Genomic DNA, 18,112 nt, shown 5'->3' with positions numbered 1-18,112 from the left:
CAAAAATAGCTTTGCTCAACAAGCTCTTACAAAAATTTCATTTCCACTTCACACAAAGACTACGCTCATACCACCTTCATTGATATACAGGATTGTGTTTATTCCAAATAATATTTTCATAAGCAACCAATGCACATAGATCTCCTCATAGAATTCATCATCATCCTTATCCACAAACAGAAAACTATAATCATCATACAATACCAGATCTTGTGAATATCACATATTCACATTTATCCATTATACAAGGATTGGGCAAGAAAATAGCATATTCTATATCAAACTTACAGTCTTCACTCTTCAGGTTACTTTCATAATCCACATGCCAAAATTATGAGTTTAATCACATAAACAACATGTCCCTAAGATTTACTTGGAAACTAATTGAGTTACATTCAGGCTGCTCTAAGGGGCTTCCATGCAGACAAGCATGACAACAAGCCAGTGGTTCTGGAACAATCTGCAGAAAATTTATCATCTGGTCTCTGTATAGATGAGAAAGACAAGAACAACTCAATCAATAAAGCACCTCTGAGTTCTTCACATAATATCTCATGAAAGAAATGTGGATGGAAGAAAAATTGTAAGAAAAACAGACAACTCACTTAGGAAGATATAGATCAAACAACAAAATGGCGAAAATTGCCAAACTATTAGTCATATGGAATCTGAATATATGCCGCATCACAGACAAATGGGATGTCAGCATACATGCCGCCAAGTGCACAACGCATGCATTCAAGCACTGTGAACAGATAGGCAAACGCCACGGCAGTCCAGAAGTGCATCCCAATCTTGCCCCAGTACATAGCTAGAGGCATCCACCGGCTCACGGTCCCAATAACCTGAAGGGCAATCTCTAGCAGCATTCCCATCACAACGTGAAAGCGGAAGAAATGTGGCCATTCTTTCTTCCTTACCACACCGAGGTATGCTGCAAAAAAGTAAGCCATCAAGAACCAGCTTGGCAATCGTCCAATGAATCCAAGGAAGGGGTACGTGAAGAACTCAAAGTCCTCCAGAAAAGGGTGGAGATGGTATGCTGTCTCAGCATACATCCATGTCTCATGAAGAGGCATGAGGTATGGGATACAGGCTAAGGTCCTCCACCACCATTTTGGCTTTTTGGTCATGGGAGGGAAGCGGAAGCTATATGGTACATCCTTGGATGCTCTAGGAACCATTCTATGTCTAGGCAATACAGTAGAGCGTGTCGGGAAAAATGGCAACATGTTTGTAAAGCTTCCATGATCCCCTCTGAGCAGATTGGTGGATGCACTGGAGAGATGCTTGGTGTTCCATCCTGCACCCAGAATCATTCAGATATTGTAAGCACTACAAAGGAAATAAGAGATTCAGAGGTAAAGCCCAAAAATTAGACATAAGAATGTGACCAAAAGCAATCAAACTACAAGTCTTCCAAATTCCTGACCCCACAAGTTAAAGTATATTGTGATTTAGCTCATACATTGTGATTTAATTATTTCCATGCATCTCACACAGAACATATAGAGAACAATTTAGTTCAACAAATTCACATAGAAACATGACACTCAGCATTTACAGAGATAAAGAAATTGAGTATCTATACATGTAAAATATACATAACCTGATTGTGCAGGGGGCATCTTATCATCTAGATAGAAACCTTCTTATCAGAAGATGAATCCTAAAGTTCACGAGATTCAAGGTATGAAACATCCAACAGATAGAGAAAAAAAGCCATAAGTTATGAAATTATGACTTATATTTTCTTTCTAACTTTCTGGATTACAAATCTCCTGATTTACTCAATCGTCTGTTAAAGTTCTGTACTCGCACAAAATCAGAAGAAAGAAACCTATCTAGGCTGGTCGTGTGCATACCTCGTAAAGGCAAGTGTTTACTTTCTCGATATTGACTACCCAAGATCACATTAACAGGTGCATTCTGGGTCAGCTGATGTGAGAAGTAAGTCAAGGAAGAATTGTTTGTACTCTTGCAAGTCAACAGTCTCGTCGTCATGCTTCCTGCTAAGCATCCATTGAGAATCATGCTGCAGAACCTACATAGTAGAAGAGCACAGACAATCAGCAATTTCATACTACAATCAAGTCATCATATAAAAGGTAATCCAAAGCTGATTCAATATACACAAATTGATGATGGAAATTAACAATTCTTATGAATTTGGATGCTTCATTTACTATCTCTCCTTCCACAATCAATCGTAGATATTTCTGAAACTTCTATAATTTGCGGAAACATAAATTTAAGTAAGTTCTTGAGAATTCGCTCTCCATTCTTGAATTTTGATATTCCTTCATGCTCTCAAGCACTTACTCACTTGACCACTCTCCACATTCTCGTCTATCATCTTCCCCTATTCTCTGCCACCCATTGACTTCCTTTCCTCCCAACTAAATGTGCTTCCTTTCACTTTAAAACTCCAATTTCTTATGACAAAGCACTCTGACACAGAAAAAAGAAATCAATTGCCACACTATAAATTAAGATGCAATACCAGTGGCAACCAACAATAGATCATGGAGGTTACTTTGAAGAAAACGAATTTCACACAGAAGTAATCTCTTTCGACAAGGCGTTGACATAGAGCATCTGGAATATTTAGTATGAAGAGATTAAAGCTATAAATTTATGTAAAAATGGCTATAGTCAATTTTCAAATGGCATTAACAACTCAGAAATCCAAAAACGCCAACAAAAAAGAACAAAAAAAAAACTTTTCATTATTCACTACAAGCTATAAACCAAATATGGCATTAGCATGATTGAGCTAACTAAACCATCAAAACGTTTCACCGTTCGAAATAAAAGATCAATACAAGCAACTTTACGTAAAAGGGAGAGGAAGATTCTAAATATCGAATCTTGAAGCATTATTTGCCCCGAAAGGCTGCAATTGGTGAAACCTTAAGCCTACTGTAGCCGAGAGATAGAGAGAGAGGAGGAGAGCGCAACGTACCAGCGCCGGCGAAAGCCGGAACGCCGACGGGAAGCGAGCCGCGGGGTGGGGTGGTGGGGGGATGAGAGAGGAGTGAGGTCGTTTTACTGGGTTTGGAGGGGATAGGGTATAGTCGTATAGAGCGGGGTGGCACACGTAGTGCACGTGACTAGTAGACCTTCGCGGCTTCACCTTTGCCGGCCCTAATAATTATTTATTATCTTTTGGATTTTCCTTTTTTACCCTGTCAAATCTCTTATTTATGCATAGGCGCCTCTATAGTTTATTTTTATACGTATATCAACATTTTTGTTTTGCTTTCACATATACTAGTAGAAGTTAACTAATAGTTAAATTGTTAATAAAGTAAAAGTAAAAGGATAAAAATACTATTATTTTTTTCGAGACATTGCTCTAAAAAAATCATTTTATTTTATTTTATTAGATTTTATTCGAAAGTAATTAAAAGGCTATCCACTCAAAAGCAAAACGACTTACAAATTTGGAGGAGTATAAAAGTAAATTAAAAAACTTTTAAGAGCTATATATAATTAATAAGACCCCCCTAATTTTTGTGTTATTAATAAAAAAAATTAAATTATCAATCTTCTGTCCAAGAGGAGGTTTTTTATTAACCAATAACACACCGTTTATTCTCCCACCAATTATTCCTTAATTTATATATAATAATAGAAGATTATTTTAGTGTGAAAAAGTTAACTATTTTTTAAAGTTTGGATGCTTGGTACTATTAATTTGGATGAAAAATTTATACCAAGATATTAAATGATACAAAAATAAAGTGATTTTATTATGATAATGTATAGTGGAAAAATGTCACCTTCTTACACGAGCTAAACACGTGATATCAGGTCGATTTAGGCTGTAACAGTCCACCGTTCATGCTCATGTCGTGTGTTTCATAGAAGAGAAGACAGTGGTGGTGATTTCCGAGCTCTCTTCTCATGGCGTCGAAGCCACACCACTCGCAACCTGGATCCTATGAAGAGCCACCGGCGAAGAGGGCCCGTCCGGAAGCGGCGGCGTCTTCTCTATTTCCTCGGAAACCGTGCCGCCCATTCCGCGCCGAGCTCAACCCGGCCGACTGCGACCTAGGTATCCTCCTTTTTCTGTCATCTTCTGTAAATCCGCACTATTAGCGATCCTAGGGTTTGTACTCAGCGATCCTTTTGGTTTCCATGGTCGGTTGGATTGATGTCATGTAAAGTTGGTAAATTTGCTGCCGATCGGTTTTTATTGATGCAGTGGAAATTTCGTTTCTATTTGGTGGTTTTTGAGAAACTATCACCCGTTTTCTTCAACCTACAATTTTGGAAATCCGAGTTAGATTTCAAATAATTCCGGGATGCAGAAACTTCACTTCTTTCTTTTTTTATCTTTTTTAAGATAATAAACATTCTTTTTAAATCTTCTCGTAACCTTCTCTGTCCTTTACCCCGAGTTACAATTTTGCAACTTCTAGTTAGAATTAATTGGATTTACACTTTAAACCATACAGAAAATTTACTCCTTTATTTTTCTATTTTTAAGAGAATATTCATTTATTGATTTAAATGGGCGCGTAGTCTTCTTCGTCTTTTGTTTCAAAATGCAATTTTGGAATTTTAATTTAGACTCGTCCAACCTCAGAATGCAGTTATATGCTGAGGGTTTCTACATGTTAAGATTGACATGTTTATGTTGCTCAATACGTGGAGAAGGGTTCAATTACTGTGATGATGATGATCATTGATGAAACTTTTGGTGCACACTGTTGACTGGGTTAGAAACACAGATTTTGGCGTTGCAACCTCCTTATATATACATTTATGTTTACTACCTAGACACTTCGGAACTTTTGTTATTATGGGAAAATGGAAAATGAGGACGTAATAGGAGTCTAGGGAACATAACAAGAAGAGAGATGGTCATATTATGGATAAGAATGCGAGAACCGAGAGACTTTTATATAGTCAACTGTATTAAAGAAGGGATAGCTATGTTGTATTTGTTAGCCTTACAGCCTTAATTATTAATTGAATCACAATTTTTCTCTAGTCTTGATAATAATATTCTCCTGGGATTTCTCTCAGATTTTGATGTTAGTGGAGACGGTCTTCAAGGACATGCACTGCATGAAGGTGGATTTGCTTATTGTTGGTCCGGCGCCCGAGCTACAGTTGGGATAACTGGAGGGAAGTATTGCTTTGGCTGCAAAATCATTTCCGAGCAGGTTGCTGATGTGGCTGACATACCTTCTGATCAGCAGCATCTGTGCCGTGTTGGTATTTCAAGAGGGGATGATCCTGTTGGAAACCTTGGAGAAACAGAACACAGTTATGGATTTGGTGGAACTGGCAAATTCTCAAGCGCAGGCAAGTTTTCTGATTATGGTACAAAGTTTGGCGTCGGCGATACAATTGTTTGCGCAGTGGACCTTGAAAATAAACCATTTGCCTCAATTGCATTCTCTAAAAATGGTCAACATTTGGGTGTTGCCAGGCATTTTGATGCAAGCTCCAAAGGTCTTGGGGTGGTCGATACTACATTGCAAGACCTACCCTGGGAATCTGCACTATTTCCGCATGTTATGTTGAAAAATGTTGTGGTTCAGCTGCAATTCTGTCTGGAGGATGGACTGCTACCAGAGGTTGGCTGCAAGCCGTGGAATTCTGCCCTTACTGATGGTAATGCAATTCTTGGACCCATTTTCACAAGCCAAAGAGAATGTGAAGTTCTAATGATGGTAGGTCTGCCTGCCTCCGGGAAGACCACATGGGCGGAAAAATGGGTGAAGGAACATCCAGAGAAACGTTATGTGGTGCTTGGGACTAACCTTGCGTTGGACCAAATGAAGGTGCGTAGTCCTAGATATCATGTTTCTATTATTGAATTTCTATCTAAATATCTTAATTTAGCTCATTTTAATTTTCAATCTGCTTTCCAGTAACAAGTTATCTTATGACTTACAAGCATAATTTCATTGCAGGTGCCAGGACTATTACGTAAGCATAACTATGGTGAACGTTTTGAGCGCTTGATGGATCGTGCAACAGGAATTTTTAATACATTATTAGCAAGGGCTGCAAAGATACCTCGCAATTACATTATAGATCAAACAAATGTTTACAAGAGTGCTCGTAACCGCAAATTGAGGACATTTAGTAACTACCGCAAGGTAAGTTGAAGATAGCTACAAATCCTATAATAGTTTTAAGTTTAAGTCTGATTTTCAACATTCTGTGAATTGTAACATATGTATCATGTTTGAATGCAATAGATAGCAGTGGTTCTGTTCCCATCACAAGTTGAGCTCAAGTTTCGGGCAGAGAAACGATTTAAAGAAATGGGAAAAGAAGTACCTGCTGAGGCAGTAAATGAGATGATAGGTATCCAACAAGATATCAAAGTATTTTATTTCTGAGTTGTGCATTTTAATTACCCTGCAAATATTTCAAATTAATAAAATATGAAAGAAATCATAGATTTCTCTAACATCTTCTTCTTTTTCCCCTCAGCCAACTTTGTCTTACCGATGACAAAGGACATGCCTGGTTCAAATGAATATTTTGATGAGGTACGTCACTAATTCCAGTATTTATCTTTGATAAATATTTTTGGTGCTGAATACATCACTGACATATGTTGATAATATTAAGGTTATGTTTCCAGAGCTATGCAGAGAAGAAGCACAGAGGCACTTAGATGAAATGAAGCATGCTCTAGGATCTCCCGGCATGAACTCTAAGAAAGATTTCTCACCTTTTGCTTGTGAAAGCTCCAGCCAGACATACTCTAGCCCATATACTTTGAACAAGGAAGCTGTTTCAGGTGTCTGCTCTATCAGACCATCACTAATGAATATTCAGTTACTACTTTTCTTATCTGATTTTTCTATATGTCAGCAAGTAATTACGTTGTTGCTAATTATTTAATTAATGATTCTATGGTGCTTCAGTAGCTGGTGATTATAGGACTTCACGGCATGGAGTCTCACTTCCCTCTCTTGGTAACCTAAATAACCAGGTAAAGTGTCCCTTTGAGATTTACCCCTTCCCTTCTGTGGATTTGATGGATTGGTTTCATATTTATTTCCCTTTTAGTAGATTTCTTGTACTTAACGATCGACTAATCTTCCTTTTGTTCATAAAAGGAAATAGTGTAAAGTTTAAACATTAAAAATGTATGAACATGCTCATTTGAAGAGTCATGTTTTGGAAGAGATTTTGGTCTAACTCTATTTTTGTTAATTGTTTGTGACATGTCTAATTAAGACAGACCTCTTAATTTGCAATCATCAAAACATTTTAGATCTTTCATGTCGGGAGGAAGGAAAGTGTGATCATAAAGGAAATTGATTATGCAGTTCCGCATCATGATTGAGATCATCCGTGTGTAGGTCTCTGGACATATAATGTGGCAAGCTTGATTGTGCTTTTTTTGTTTCATTTCTCTGTTGTGGATAAATTTGTATTGTGAAAGTTGTCTCACAGATAAATTATTGCTTCTGGTTTTCAAATTCATTCAAAATTTTATGCCCATTGATTACTTCATTGCCTTGTTGTATCCTTTGAAAGGAGAGCGGAGATCAACATGCTCAATATCTAATCCTGGCTCTGATCATGTTTATGGAAACTGCAGATTGATCCGTCATATTCTGCGCTGGGTTACTTGGGTGATTCTTGTACTAGATCAGGTGCTCCGGGCATTCATCTGCCTATTGGTAGGCCTTATGGCAGTTCAAGCTATGGTAGGCCTCCACTAAATGCAGCTGAACATGGCCCTTACGGGAATTATGGTGGTTCAAATCCATACACTAGAACTTCTGGCAATTTAACTCCTCAGAGTAACATGACCCGCTGCCAGACATATGGTGCAACAGAGACCTTCAGAAGACCTGATTTTGACAGTCTAAGTTCTTTTGGTAAAGATAATTATGGATATCCATCAACTATGCCCTTTTATAGTGCAGAACCATGTTACAGTGGATCACCTTGTGTTGGTAACCCTGTCCAAAGGGAACCTCCCAGTGAATGGTGCAGACCTGCACAAGATGCTTATGGTAAGAAATCAACCTGACAGCTATCAGTGCTGCTGCCCTTCACATCCAGTATTTTGCCCTCATCTTATTATTATTCCTAGTACTTATTGACTTATTCTTTATTCATAGTTCATGGATTTCATAAATGTCTGCTTACCTTTCTGATATAGAATTGAATATATACATCAGGTTATGTTTTTAGATTCTAATGATGTTCTTTATTGGCTAAGAACGATATAATTCGAGATAACTCTTTTAGCATCTATAACAGTTTTACTTATTGAGCCTTTGAGTATAAAGACCCAGGACTTTCTGGTTTGAGAATAGTCTTCTTCATAATCTTCACAATATGCTATCCACCACTTACATCTGGAACATGTTCAAATTTGCTTTGTAAATGTGGATAGCCTAAATATGCATTGAACTAATTGTCTTCTAACTTATTCTAATAGGATACCAGAGTAGACTCGGCAGGACATTCATTCAGTTTTGAATGAAAAAGAGACTGGTTCCTATTTCATTTGTGAGCACCTAATCTCGCCCAGATGGGAAATCTCTTTAACATCCTGTGTTGCAACACTATTGCCTAACTATTTAAACACATTCCTGAACTGAACAAATCTTGCCACCTTCACTTTTGACAAGAAAAAATAGAGAATTCTTTGCTGACTCGCACTATAAAAGCAACAAACTAATTTTTAATCTGTTTTGAAACAGAGGACACATATTGTTGATTAATAATTATGATAGTATTCCTTTGTGGAATAAGTAGCTTTCTAGTTTCTTACATATACTACAATTGGGATGGCTATATGGGCAGCAAACTTGAGTGATAGCTATCTTAACTTTAAGGTGTGAAGGTCACTTTATTCAAAACTCAAATTATTTACTGATCAAGGAATTGGTCAATCTGAAAATTAGTGCTCTATATCAATCAAATAGTTCTATTTTTGGAGTCAGTTTATAGTTTATACTATCTTCTGGGCCTTTGCATTATGTATGATGATGCAGAGGGGCAACTAAGTTCGTTTGGTGCATAAAAAATGCTTTTTTTTACTGTGTACAAATAGATATTGGAAATTCATATTACCTCTCTACAATCTGTGCGCATTACTTATTGACATTAACTTCTCATCCACAGGTCTACATTATGCTAGGCCACCATATGCAACTCCACCTTCTAGGCCACCATATGCAACTCCACCTTCTAGGCCACAATACAGAGCACATCCTCCGAACCAGATAAACCCCAGACCTGGTTCCTGGTATCACTAGCTGTAGCTTAGATGTGTATAAAGGAATTTTCGCTCTTTCGGTGTAATTTTTCTGCCTTTCTCGAACCACTTCTTTACATGAGAGTGGCTTGTGCTTGGAGTTCTCTTTTGGTTGTTTTGTAAGTATGAGTAACCAAGGTTGCTTGGCAATGTATCCTTCAAGATAAAGGTGAAATGATGATCGTGGAACATTATTTGGTGATGGTCCATTGCTTCAGATGAAAAGTTCATTCAGTCTTGGGTTATTGTGGCTTGTGCTTTGTAGAAGAAGAAATTTACACACATTTATTGTAGAATTATGTCTTCATTGTTTACATGACAAGATACTCCAATGTCCTCTCTGGCTTCGTAACAGTGAGTTGATATTTCTGAATCATTTCCGCAAAGCAAATACTTGTTCATTTTGTTGTAATTTTTTTATCTTCCAAGTTCATTTAGTATTCTCCACTTTGTTATGCTCCCTTATCTGGTGATCACTTTTGTTATTTTCAGTTGTTATCTTTGTGTGTGAATTAAGTTGGTTTTAGAAAGTAGGGAAATTTTCAAAACACCCTATATTTTTTTATTAACACTTTCCATCTTTGATGATATTGTAATTAGTTTTCTTTTTTCTTCCCTATAGTTTTCATATTATACTTAATTGTAACTCTATTATTTAAATTTCTAAAATACTTCTCCCATATTAGTCTACCTTATCCCACCAAACAGTAATTTAGGTATTTTAAAAATTATCTTTAGATCTAATATAGAGTTTTTTGGTTGATATACCCTTCTGTTTGAAAAAAGTTAGATTTAATTAACTCATTGTTAATCAGAAAATAAAAATTATATAGGGTGTTATTTGAAAATTCCCCCCTAAAAGAAGGGGATGAGGGACTATAGCTTTTCTTCATTAGCCCAATAATAGTTTCAAAATTTGCCGGCCCAGCCCAGCTCGATCGCCCTTATAGATTCTTGGCGGGGCGGCCAGTGTAAGCCGTTGGATCCTTCTGGATTTAGGGCTCTACGTTTATGGTGAACTCCTCCTATAAACACATGAACGGCGGCTCCGATTCCTCTCGTCGTCTAATTTTTTCAAGCCGAAGTGTTCGTTTTCGTTCTCTTTTTTGTTTTGTTTATTGTTCTTGTTTGTAGAGGTGCATCTAGGAAGTAGTTTGAGAGATGTTTCTTGGAATTAGTTTAAAAAGTTTCGATCTTTCTTCTCGAATACTCACATCTGATTAGTGGAGGAATTCCGTTGAGGTAGTGAGTTGAGGCACGGATCCAAACCCCGGGCTCCTTTGAGGTACTCCATTGAGAAGGGATGCCCCAATGCCCGTGCTAGATCGATTCGCCGTTCTGTGTTGCAGATCACGATTTGTAGTGACTGATCTGTGTCAAAGCAATGGCTAAATTTACATATTTAATCGGGGGGTTTTTTTTTCGCTACGCTTTTCCTCACCTTCTGGTTTTTTAGATTTCGTCGCTCAACCCGTGAGTGTTGTCCCCCCCTAAATCAATAATCTTGTTTTATGAATAACTTTGCATATTTTTCTTTAAATTTCAAATTTTGCGATAGGCTTTGATGAGAAAATAAACAGCTTTATGCCAGTTCTGCTTCAGAGAATTCATGATCGAGAAAGCTGATAAAAACTGAGCCTTTGGTCATTTTCTTAATAGTGTACAAATCTTTTAATCTTTTGTTATTAAATAAAATAATATCCTATAATATCGCGATGGTGAAATTTATATACTGGTTACCGATGATGATTTGACCAATTTTCGAGGTGTAGACAACTCCAAGTTCCTGTTTTACAGGGAGAACCTACTTGGAGTTGCTACATTCAGATGATATGAGTGGACTTATCTGAGTACCAATTTCCTTAAAGTTTTGTATCAGGCGTTCTATCTACGGAGTTATTGTGTCTTTGATTTCAATAGAAGCCACGAGAAGTTGCTTATAATTACCTTGTGTCATGCAAATCACTGCCTCTTTCTTTGATAGATGCATGATTTAGGAAACTAATGAAGATAGCCTCTATGTATTTTCCATTTGATGCTCCTTTTGTTGGAGTACTATATTGTCTTCATAATAGTAGCTCTATATTGTCTTCATGCAAAATATTCAATTGATGAATGCCGGTTTTAGGTTGTTAAAGGGTCAGCTAAGGAGTAGTATCAAGAGTGTAGTAGCTTCACTGCAGTTACTCACTATTCATAAATAAAATTCATGTCTAGTAGTTCCATCAACTTATATCAAGGTTTCTACTTGAGAAATATTTTGCAAGGTGTGCTAGAGTGGACGGCTGCTGTGAAACCAAGCCGCTGCTTACAGGGATTACGAATCAACAGATGATTCTGAGGACTTGTTTCCGTAAATCTTTTTGGATAAAACTAAGGTGTGTGCTTGTTTGAGAATAAGATTTCTTTTCCCATTTCTGCTTTTCTGTTGTGCAGAATCTGTCTAGAATAGTGCAGTAATATCTTAGCTTCCTGGTCATTCTCTTAATGACTTTCAAAACAGTTTATAAAATTGTTACTTCTGTATCATTCCATTGTTATCTGGTATGTAAGTAGCTGAAAATTTCAGCTTGATATTCGTTTTGATGAATGTTATAAACCTGAGCTTAACTATCCTCTCACATAATTTGGATAATGGGTGCAGAGGCTGAAAAGCTCAGAAATTGAGTGTTGTCATCAGCTTCGTCTCTTATTATATGAGATTGGAGTTAAATAACAGCACAAAATTCATTGTCTTATATTGGAAAATTTTATTTTGTTTTTGGAGTGTTAACACATAATTCTGTTTATTTTGACCACATGGAGTCAAGTATTTGGTTGTTTCTTTTGCAATCTCGATTTCTTATACTTGAATTCAGGTGATTCCTAATGCCACTTGAATTCAAGTGTTTGGGTGTTTCTTTTACATGGAGTCAAGAATGGTCACCTCCAGTGAATGGAGCGCTGACTCGTGCAACCTGATTGCTGCTCCACAGCACGGAGGGAATAATGAAGATAGAGGGGAGGCGGATATACTCATTCAATATTATTGGACCAAAATGAAAATAAGTTCTTTCTCACTAACGAGAGCATCTAAGTCATTTTTTAGTTGATGTGTTCTGATATGACTGTTACGGAAGCAGATTTGCCTAACCAACTGAAACGTGACATTGAAATTTTCTCAAAGTTTAAGGGGATAGTGCAGGGGTATTTTTTGTTTAAGTTTGTAGTTCATTTGTTATGCTCCATATCAAATTGTTTTTGATGTAAGCTGCCACTCCTTCAACATGGAATCTTCATTGGTGACACCTGCGAAGTCTTGAACTTGGAGCTCATCTTTTCTTTCCTTTCACCAGTGGATCCATATCAGGGCTTATGTATAACCGGTCTTTTGACGGTGGCTGCAAATATATTTATTCTCAATGTTTTATGTATGGTCACCAACGTATCCAGCGATCTAACGTACTGTTGTTGTATCCAATTGTATTTGTATACTATCTCCATAAATATATCCATTATTGTGGTTATATCAGTTTCAGTGTTCAGGATCCAAATCCCAAATTATGCTTTGCATGTAGCCGCAATAGATGTGATGAAAGGGATACTTTAAACTTGGTTTCTAGTACTGCCTCAAGGTGGTTTGTGCAATGTGAACAGACCCCCAGTATTTCTCCCCTTCACAATGTTTACAATGTTTTCTCATTATTCTTGGTTTCAGTTGTTCTTTTGAGTTGTGGTTGTGTTTATATGCACGTTTCCTATTGATCTGGTCAGATAATCTTTAAGTTTTTATTGAAACTATAAACTAAAAGTGTTTAAGATAATCTTTCCCTTTTCATTCTTTTAAGAGAATTTTTGCAATTTGATTGTGAGAATGCCCTCTTTTCAACTCTTTCCACAATATCCTTATAGCAGCTTAGTATCCTATACCCACCCAACTGACCTTGACGAATAAAAGATGAGGATCCCACTTACATAGAATAAACTCTTCTATACCTACAACTGAAGTTCTTGTTATTGGGCAGCTCTAACAAGCAGAGCTATGAGATATTATGGAGGAACACGTTGCACAAAATCAAGTGGTATGGCAAGAGCTCAAGTTGCATATAATGTGATACCCATTTGGGCCTTGCAAGTTGTAAGATCTAGTGTCCAACCTACTTAGCTTATATCTATCAACTTGTTAAGCATTATTATGGCTATTTTAGCTTCTCATTGTTACTATTCTTGCATGTCTTATAATTGAAGCTTTAGACTGCAGTGAAGAGAAAGATAACTAATATAATTCCTTTCTCCATCACAAAGAAAGTGACAGTTAAAAACACTCTCCTCTATCTCAAGCCCTCACTGTCTCCATTGCCAAGAACCTCCCTCCTTCTTCGGCAGCGGCGGCGCCTCTAAAGAGCAAGATTGCAAGGCTTCCCACGCTGAAGTAGATGAAGCATCCACAATGGTGAGTCACAAACGATCCAAAGTCCATCCCAACGATGCACTGCCACCCTGGCCCGTACACCCTATCAAATTCCTGCACCAAGTTCATAATTTTCTTTAAGAGAATTAGAGCAATGGCATGAACCATGAGGGAGAGTTTATATCGTTTACCTTCTTAATGAAGCGAGCTATCTGAGTAGATTCTGTGACATCATACTGGTCTAATGCCTTCCCTGCCAATCTTATTGCGTGCTGCTGCATGGTTTGCAGCATGTCTGTTTCGCCAATCACTGCCTTGCCTTCCATCATGGCTAAAAACTTTGGCAAGCTCTAAAGATGGTGATCTCTTAGGAGAGGAGGAGAAGTCTATAAGTGCAGTGTGGATGGTTAGAGGAGGGAAGGAGATGGTTTTCTTATATAAATCTCTAGGAAGGAGAGCACAAGTTGCTTGCTAGGATGCCGAGTTTGTGGTTGCTGGCTAGGTTGCCCACTTTTGTGATATGTTGGGACCCACTAGTGCCTTGACAGATGGCATGGGGTTTGTGGTCTTTCTATGGCCACACGTCAGCCTATGGTGGTTGGCGACGTTGGTATTGGAGCCTTCTTATGGTGGTTGTCTTGTTCCTCTCTGGGGGTAACTAGTAACTACCATTATATTCTTGTTTATGCTAAAAAATAATAGTTAAACATATGATATAAATTATTAATTTATTATTTAACAGTTTTAAGTTTTAAATTAATCATCAGTTATATATCCTAGTATCTGTTATTTACTTGTTTGTAAATTTTATTATTTCGTATAATAATTATTCCAAGGCCTTTGTTTGTTGTGGGAGTCTAGGACAAATGTGAGATGGAATAGATTCATGGTGAGATGTCAATTTCAAGCATTTGTTCTGGTACATAGTATCTAGAATGTTGAAGAGCTATTACTACATGATTATGAAAAGGATATACATAGCTACTGAACACAACTTACAAGCAGCTTTCCTTCGTGGAATTTAGCAGGATATCTTGAAGTTTTCTTTTCTTTTTTCTTCTATATATTCTTAAAATAGAGCTGTAACAGGAATATCAGATGGGTTAGATTCTTGAGCTCGAATCTCAGCACACTTGTTTATTTGTGACATGACGACAACATCAGACAGAATTTATTACATGTAATATGTCTTATAAGTTGTAATGTTTAGCACATAGACAAGATTAGTGGCCATTCTTCAAGTAAAGCTTTTCCCCCTTTATTTTTTGTCTGAATGATCCATGACTTTCATGCTATCCTTCAGCTTTGTCAAACTTTTTTCCTTTGTGTGGTGCCCATCTGCTTATCTTACCCTCCTTAAAGATACAGATAAAATTCCAGCTCCACTTCACAAAGTAGGCTAAAAGCCTAAGCTGAAGGCAGCCAAGACAAGGGGCCTCACATGGTGTGCAATGACACCCCCATTTGCTTCCACACTATTGGCCCTTGTGGTATTCTATTAGTGGTCCATGATAGCAATTCTTCTTCTATCACAGTAGGTATGCACCCTCACCAACCTTAGCTTTTTCCCCTTCTCTTTGGTAGCTAGCACCAAGTGGGGGATAGGCATTATAACAGGGCATGCATAATCTTGCATTTTCTCTTTGTTTTTTAAGAAACACTTAGTACATCATGATCCATATCATCTGATTTGTTACAGGAAATGATCTATAAAGTGGTCTAAGATGAGAGAAGCTATATATATATATACATACACACACACATTATTTTTGACTGTTCTAAAAGTTATTTATTAAAGGGCATAATATGCATTATTAGTTCATTATTTAACAACTTAAGTTTTTGGGTTAACTGATTATTTAACATGGTTTCATATGGATTTAAATCTCGTTAGACCACTTGCACATATTCGTTATCTAATAGCTTAAGTTTTTCACCAACTAATTATCAAATATAATATTTTATGAAGAAAGTTAGAAGGATCTTTGTAGCCTATGTTTAGAGAAACTTTCCAATATAGGCTAAGTAGTGCAGTTTACTCTACTCTCTTTCTAATGGAAGTGATGTGAGTTTGTTGGAAAAATTGGTAGTTGAGATAATAAAGTTTAAGGCAATAATGGAAGTACTATTAAGTGAAGTGTCAGTGAGGGTTGGTGATGAAATTCTGAGCATCTATGTTTGCAAGCATAAGCAAGTGCACTCATTATGTGCATATATGATTTTTAGGGGAAAAAAAAGACTATATACTTCCTTAAGGTCTACATCAATTCCTACAAATAATATATTGCCTTTATAACTTGGAACCCACAATTACATGAATTAGTTGGTATGTCTTCTCTTTTACTCGAACACCAACTCCATCAATAATCATCTCTTGATGTTGCCACCCACCAGTTGATCTATCCTCCATCTTCTTTGGGGAACAAGATGACCAGACTTTCCTACCATCCAAAGGTTACTCCAGTAAGTTTTCTCTATTGATGTCAGAGTTCCTTTACCATCACAAAAGCTTAAACCCATTGGATGATACAAAAGGCAGAAGGCAATTTCAGATGTATCATAAGTAGATAGAAGTAGAGCCAGTGAGTAGTTTGGAACTCCATTGACACCACCACCCATACTTGAGAGATGACAGAAGTAAAAGAGCAAAGACCCAATTCACCACCTGCCAAGGAGATTAACCTCAAGGAAGCATTGGATCTCTTGAACTCCTTAGTTTCCTTATCTTTCTTAGTGCTATGCTTTCATGTCAAATGGCAGTTGATCAGGGATAAGCTTGAGAAACTGGGCTCTGGCCTAATTGCAGCAGCTGATAGCAAGTTATCTGTGGAGAATTCAGCACTGAACGAATTTCTTCAGTCACTGGTGGCAACTTTGAATGACATCAATTTACTTGCTCATCAATGTGTTGATGAATCTTACAGCGGCGGGAAGCTCCTCTTGCGTAGCGATCTCGATATGGTTTCTTCCAAGCTTGATCAGTATCTTAATAGCCTCAAGGAAATATATGTTTCTGAGGTTCAATTGCATTCACAAGCAATTACCCCATTGAAGCCTAATGCAGGTGCTAGCCTAGAGGATATGAGATTCTATGTCAAGGATCTCTTCTCGAGGCTAAGGATCGGAGACTTGGGTATGAGAGCTGAAACACTAGTAATGCTCAATGAGGTCCTCTGCGAAGACGAGAAGTATGCAAGGATTGCAGTGCTAGAAGTAGTTGATGGTGTTAGCCTTCTGCTGAACTTTCTAGAGTCTAGAGATGATGGCATTCAAGAGGAAGCCGCAGGTGCTTTTGCAATGATTTCAATGGTTAGTTCATGCAAAGAAGCTCTTAGAGGTGTTATTGGCCCACTTATTCGGGTTTTGGAGATTGGAAGTGGATTAGTGAAAGAGAGAGCAGCACAAACTTTGAAGAAGCTAACTGAGAATTCCAACAATGTATGGTCGGTCTGCGCCCATGGGGGCGTTTCGATACTGCTCAAGACTTGCAGCAATGGTGCTAATAGCGGTGAGTTGATTGTTTCATCTTGTGCCATACTAAGGAATCTTAGCCATGTTGAAGAGATAAAAGGGTTCATGATAGAAGGAGGAGTAGTTTCAATTCTCATAAAGCTCTTACAATCAAAAGAAGAGTCATGCAAGATTCAAGCAACTGAATTCCTGCATGCTATGGCTTCTGGGGATGACAAGATCAAGAAAAAGATTATTAATGAAGGGGTCATTGAGTCACTCATACAATTGCTAGATCCAAATTTTGAATGTTCTTCAAAGGCTAGAGTGGCTGCTCTCAGGGCTACTGATTTTTTCTGCTTCTCTTCGGCAAATTTAATTGATATTCTTATGGATTCTGGTTTTCTTGTCTGGCTTCTTATCTTACTCAAGAATGGAGATATCTCTATCCAGGAATTGGCCCTCAAGGTTGTGTCTCATTTTGTTGGTATATCTGAAGAGCACAAAAAGGCAATAGGCAAAGCAGGATATATGCAAGAGATAGTTAGATTGCTTGAGTCCAAATCACTTGAAGTCAGGAAAATGGCAGCTGAAACACTCTGCAATTTGGTGATAATTCCAGCGAACCGCAAGATATTGATTAAAGACGACCGCAATATAAATCGAATCATGAGGATGCTTGATTGCAATGAAGAGAAATTAATGACAAAGAAGTGTCTTCTCTCTTTGCTCATGTCCTTGTCTGACAGCAATACTGGAAGAAGAAAGATCAGTGCTTCTGGGTATGTCAGCAAATTAGAAAAACTAGCACAGTCTGACGTGATCGAAGCAAAACAGATCGTTAAGAAGCTCTCGAGTAACAGAATTCGAAGTATCCTGCATGGAATCTGGATCATGTGAATTCTATGCACAGCAACACAACTTTTGTGCATATACTTTCTAGCTTTAGCCTCATTTGTGGCTTCTTTTTTTTTTCTTTTTTTTTTAATTCTTCCTTTTCCATTGAAGAATCC

General features: G+C 37.5%; 4 protein-coding genes and 4 non-coding genes across 10 annotated transcripts; 6 read left to right on the top strand and 2 right to left on the bottom strand.

The window, feature by feature from the left end:
- Positions 1 to 113: 113 nt before the first annotated feature.
- On the bottom strand, positions 114 to 3,131 carry LOC140794567 (protein TIC 20-I, chloroplastic-like). 3 transcript variants are annotated; one of them, XM_073146644.1, is made up of 5 exons: positions 2,966 to 3,086; positions 2,327 to 2,451; positions 1,866 to 2,044; positions 606 to 1,303; positions 114 to 485 (listed from the first exon to the last, which is right to left on the bottom strand). In XM_073146644.1, the coding sequence occupies exons 2-4, from the start codon at positions 2,341 to 2,343 to the stop codon at positions 654 to 656; spliced, it is 846 nt and encodes a 281-aa protein (XP_073002745.1). In that variant the 5' UTR covers positions 2,344 to 2,451; positions 2,966 to 3,086; the 3' UTR covers positions 114 to 485; positions 606 to 653. The 3 variants fall into 3 exon arrangements, with proteins under 3 accessions (XP_073002745.1, XP_073002747.1, XP_073002746.1); XM_073146646.1 differs by lacking the exon at positions 2,327 to 2,451 and having other exon boundaries at positions 2,966 to 3,131; XM_073146645.1 differs by lacking the exon at positions 2,966 to 3,086 and having other exon boundaries at positions 2,323 to 2,446.
- A 698-nt stretch (positions 3,132 to 3,829) lies between these two features.
- On the top strand, positions 3,830 to 9,635 carry LOC140794671 (uncharacterized). Its single transcript, XM_073146796.1, has 9 exons — positions 3,830 to 4,060; positions 5,038 to 5,801; positions 5,934 to 6,122; positions 6,225 to 6,333; positions 6,463 to 6,521; positions 6,604 to 6,775; positions 6,903 to 6,970; positions 7,586 to 8,006; positions 9,127 to 9,635. Exons 1-9 carry the CDS (start codon positions 3,910 to 3,912, stop codon positions 9,258 to 9,260), a joined length of 2,067 nt encoding a protein of 688 aa, XP_073002897.1. The 5' UTR covers positions 3,830 to 3,909; the 3' UTR covers positions 9,261 to 9,635.
- An 877-nt stretch (positions 9,636 to 10,512) lies between these two features.
- LOC140795839 (small nucleolar RNA snoR134) lies at positions 10,513 to 10,655 on the top strand. Its single transcript, XR_012110371.1, has one exon. It is a non-coding gene; the product is annotated as a small nucleolar RNA snoR134 (small nucleolar RNA).
- Positions 10,656 to 10,812: 157 nt separating this feature from the next.
- LOC140795830 (small nucleolar RNA Z223) lies at positions 10,813 to 10,902 on the top strand. The gene has a single exon (XR_012110362.1). It is a non-coding gene; the product is annotated as a small nucleolar RNA Z223 (small nucleolar RNA).
- Positions 10,903 to 10,997: 95 nt separating this feature from the next.
- LOC140795831 (small nucleolar RNA Z278) lies at positions 10,998 to 11,111 on the top strand. The gene has a single exon (XR_012110363.1). It is a non-coding gene; the product is annotated as a small nucleolar RNA Z278 (small nucleolar RNA).
- Positions 11,112 to 11,885: 774 nt separating this feature from the next.
- On the top strand, positions 11,886 to 11,988 carry LOC140795832 (small nucleolar RNA snoR97). Its single transcript, XR_012110364.1, has one exon. It is a non-coding gene; the product is annotated as a small nucleolar RNA snoR97 (small nucleolar RNA).
- A 1,511-nt stretch (positions 11,989 to 13,499) lies between these two features.
- LOC140795359 (uncharacterized) lies at positions 13,500 to 14,085 on the bottom strand. The gene is made up of 2 exons (XM_073147874.1): positions 13,841 to 14,085; positions 13,500 to 13,763 (listed from the first exon to the last, which is right to left on the bottom strand). The coding sequence occupies exons 1-2, from the start codon at positions 13,976 to 13,978 to the stop codon at positions 13,575 to 13,577; spliced, it is 327 nt and encodes a 108-aa protein (XP_073003975.1). The 5' UTR covers positions 13,979 to 14,085; the 3' UTR covers positions 13,500 to 13,574.
- Positions 14,086 to 16,277: 2,192 nt separating this feature from the next.
- On the top strand, positions 16,278 to 17,999 carry LOC140795031 (uncharacterized). Its single transcript, XM_073147388.1, has one exon. The coding sequence runs from the start codon at positions 16,278 to 16,280 to the stop codon at positions 17,997 to 17,999; it is 1,722 nt and encodes a 573-aa protein (XP_073003489.1).
- The last annotated feature ends 113 nt before the right edge of the window (positions 18,000 to 18,112 follow it).

Source organism: Typha latifolia, chromosome 9 (assembly GCF_019914945.1).
Source record: "Typha latifolia isolate L0001 chromosome 9, TyphaL0001v2, whole genome shotgun sequence".
NCBI classification, from domain to species: Eukaryota; Viridiplantae; Streptophyta; class Magnoliopsida; order Poales; family Typhaceae; genus Typha; species Typha latifolia.
The sequence above is the reverse complement of the archived record's forward strand: the minus strand, read 5'-3'. Positions and strand labels throughout refer to the sequence as shown.

Excerpts from the sequence above, each read along its gene's own strand:
- LOC140794567 (XM_073146644.1), bottom strand. Across the intron at positions 1,304-1,865 it reads TAAACACTTGCCTTTACGAG|GATGGAACACCAAGCATCTC; the intron begins GTATGCACACGA and ends TTCTGGGTGCAG.
- LOC140794671 (XM_073146796.1), top strand. The coding sequence starts at position 3,910 with ATGGCGTCGAAGCCACACCACTCGCAACCTGGATCCTATGAAGAGCCA. Across the intron at positions 5,802-5,933 it reads TTGCGTTGGACCAAATGAAG|GTGCCAGGACTATTACGTAA; the intron begins GTGCGTAGTCCT and ends ATTTCATTGCAG. Across the intron at positions 6,334-6,462 it reads GGCAGTAAATGAGATGATAG|CCAACTTTGTCTTACCGATG; the intron begins GTATCCAACAAG and ends TTTTCCCCTCAG.
- LOC140795359 (XM_073147874.1), bottom strand. The coding sequence starts at position 13,978 with ATGATGGAAGGCAAGGCAGTGATTGGCGAAACAGACATGCTGCAAACC. Across the intron at positions 13,764-13,840 it reads TAGCTCGCTTCATTAAGAAG|GAATTTGATAGGGTGTACGG; the intron begins GTAAACGATATA and ends AACTTGGTGCAG.
- LOC140795031 (XM_073147388.1), top strand. The coding sequence starts at position 16,278 with ATGACAGAAGTAAAAGAGCAAAGACCCAATTCACCACCTGCCAAGGAG.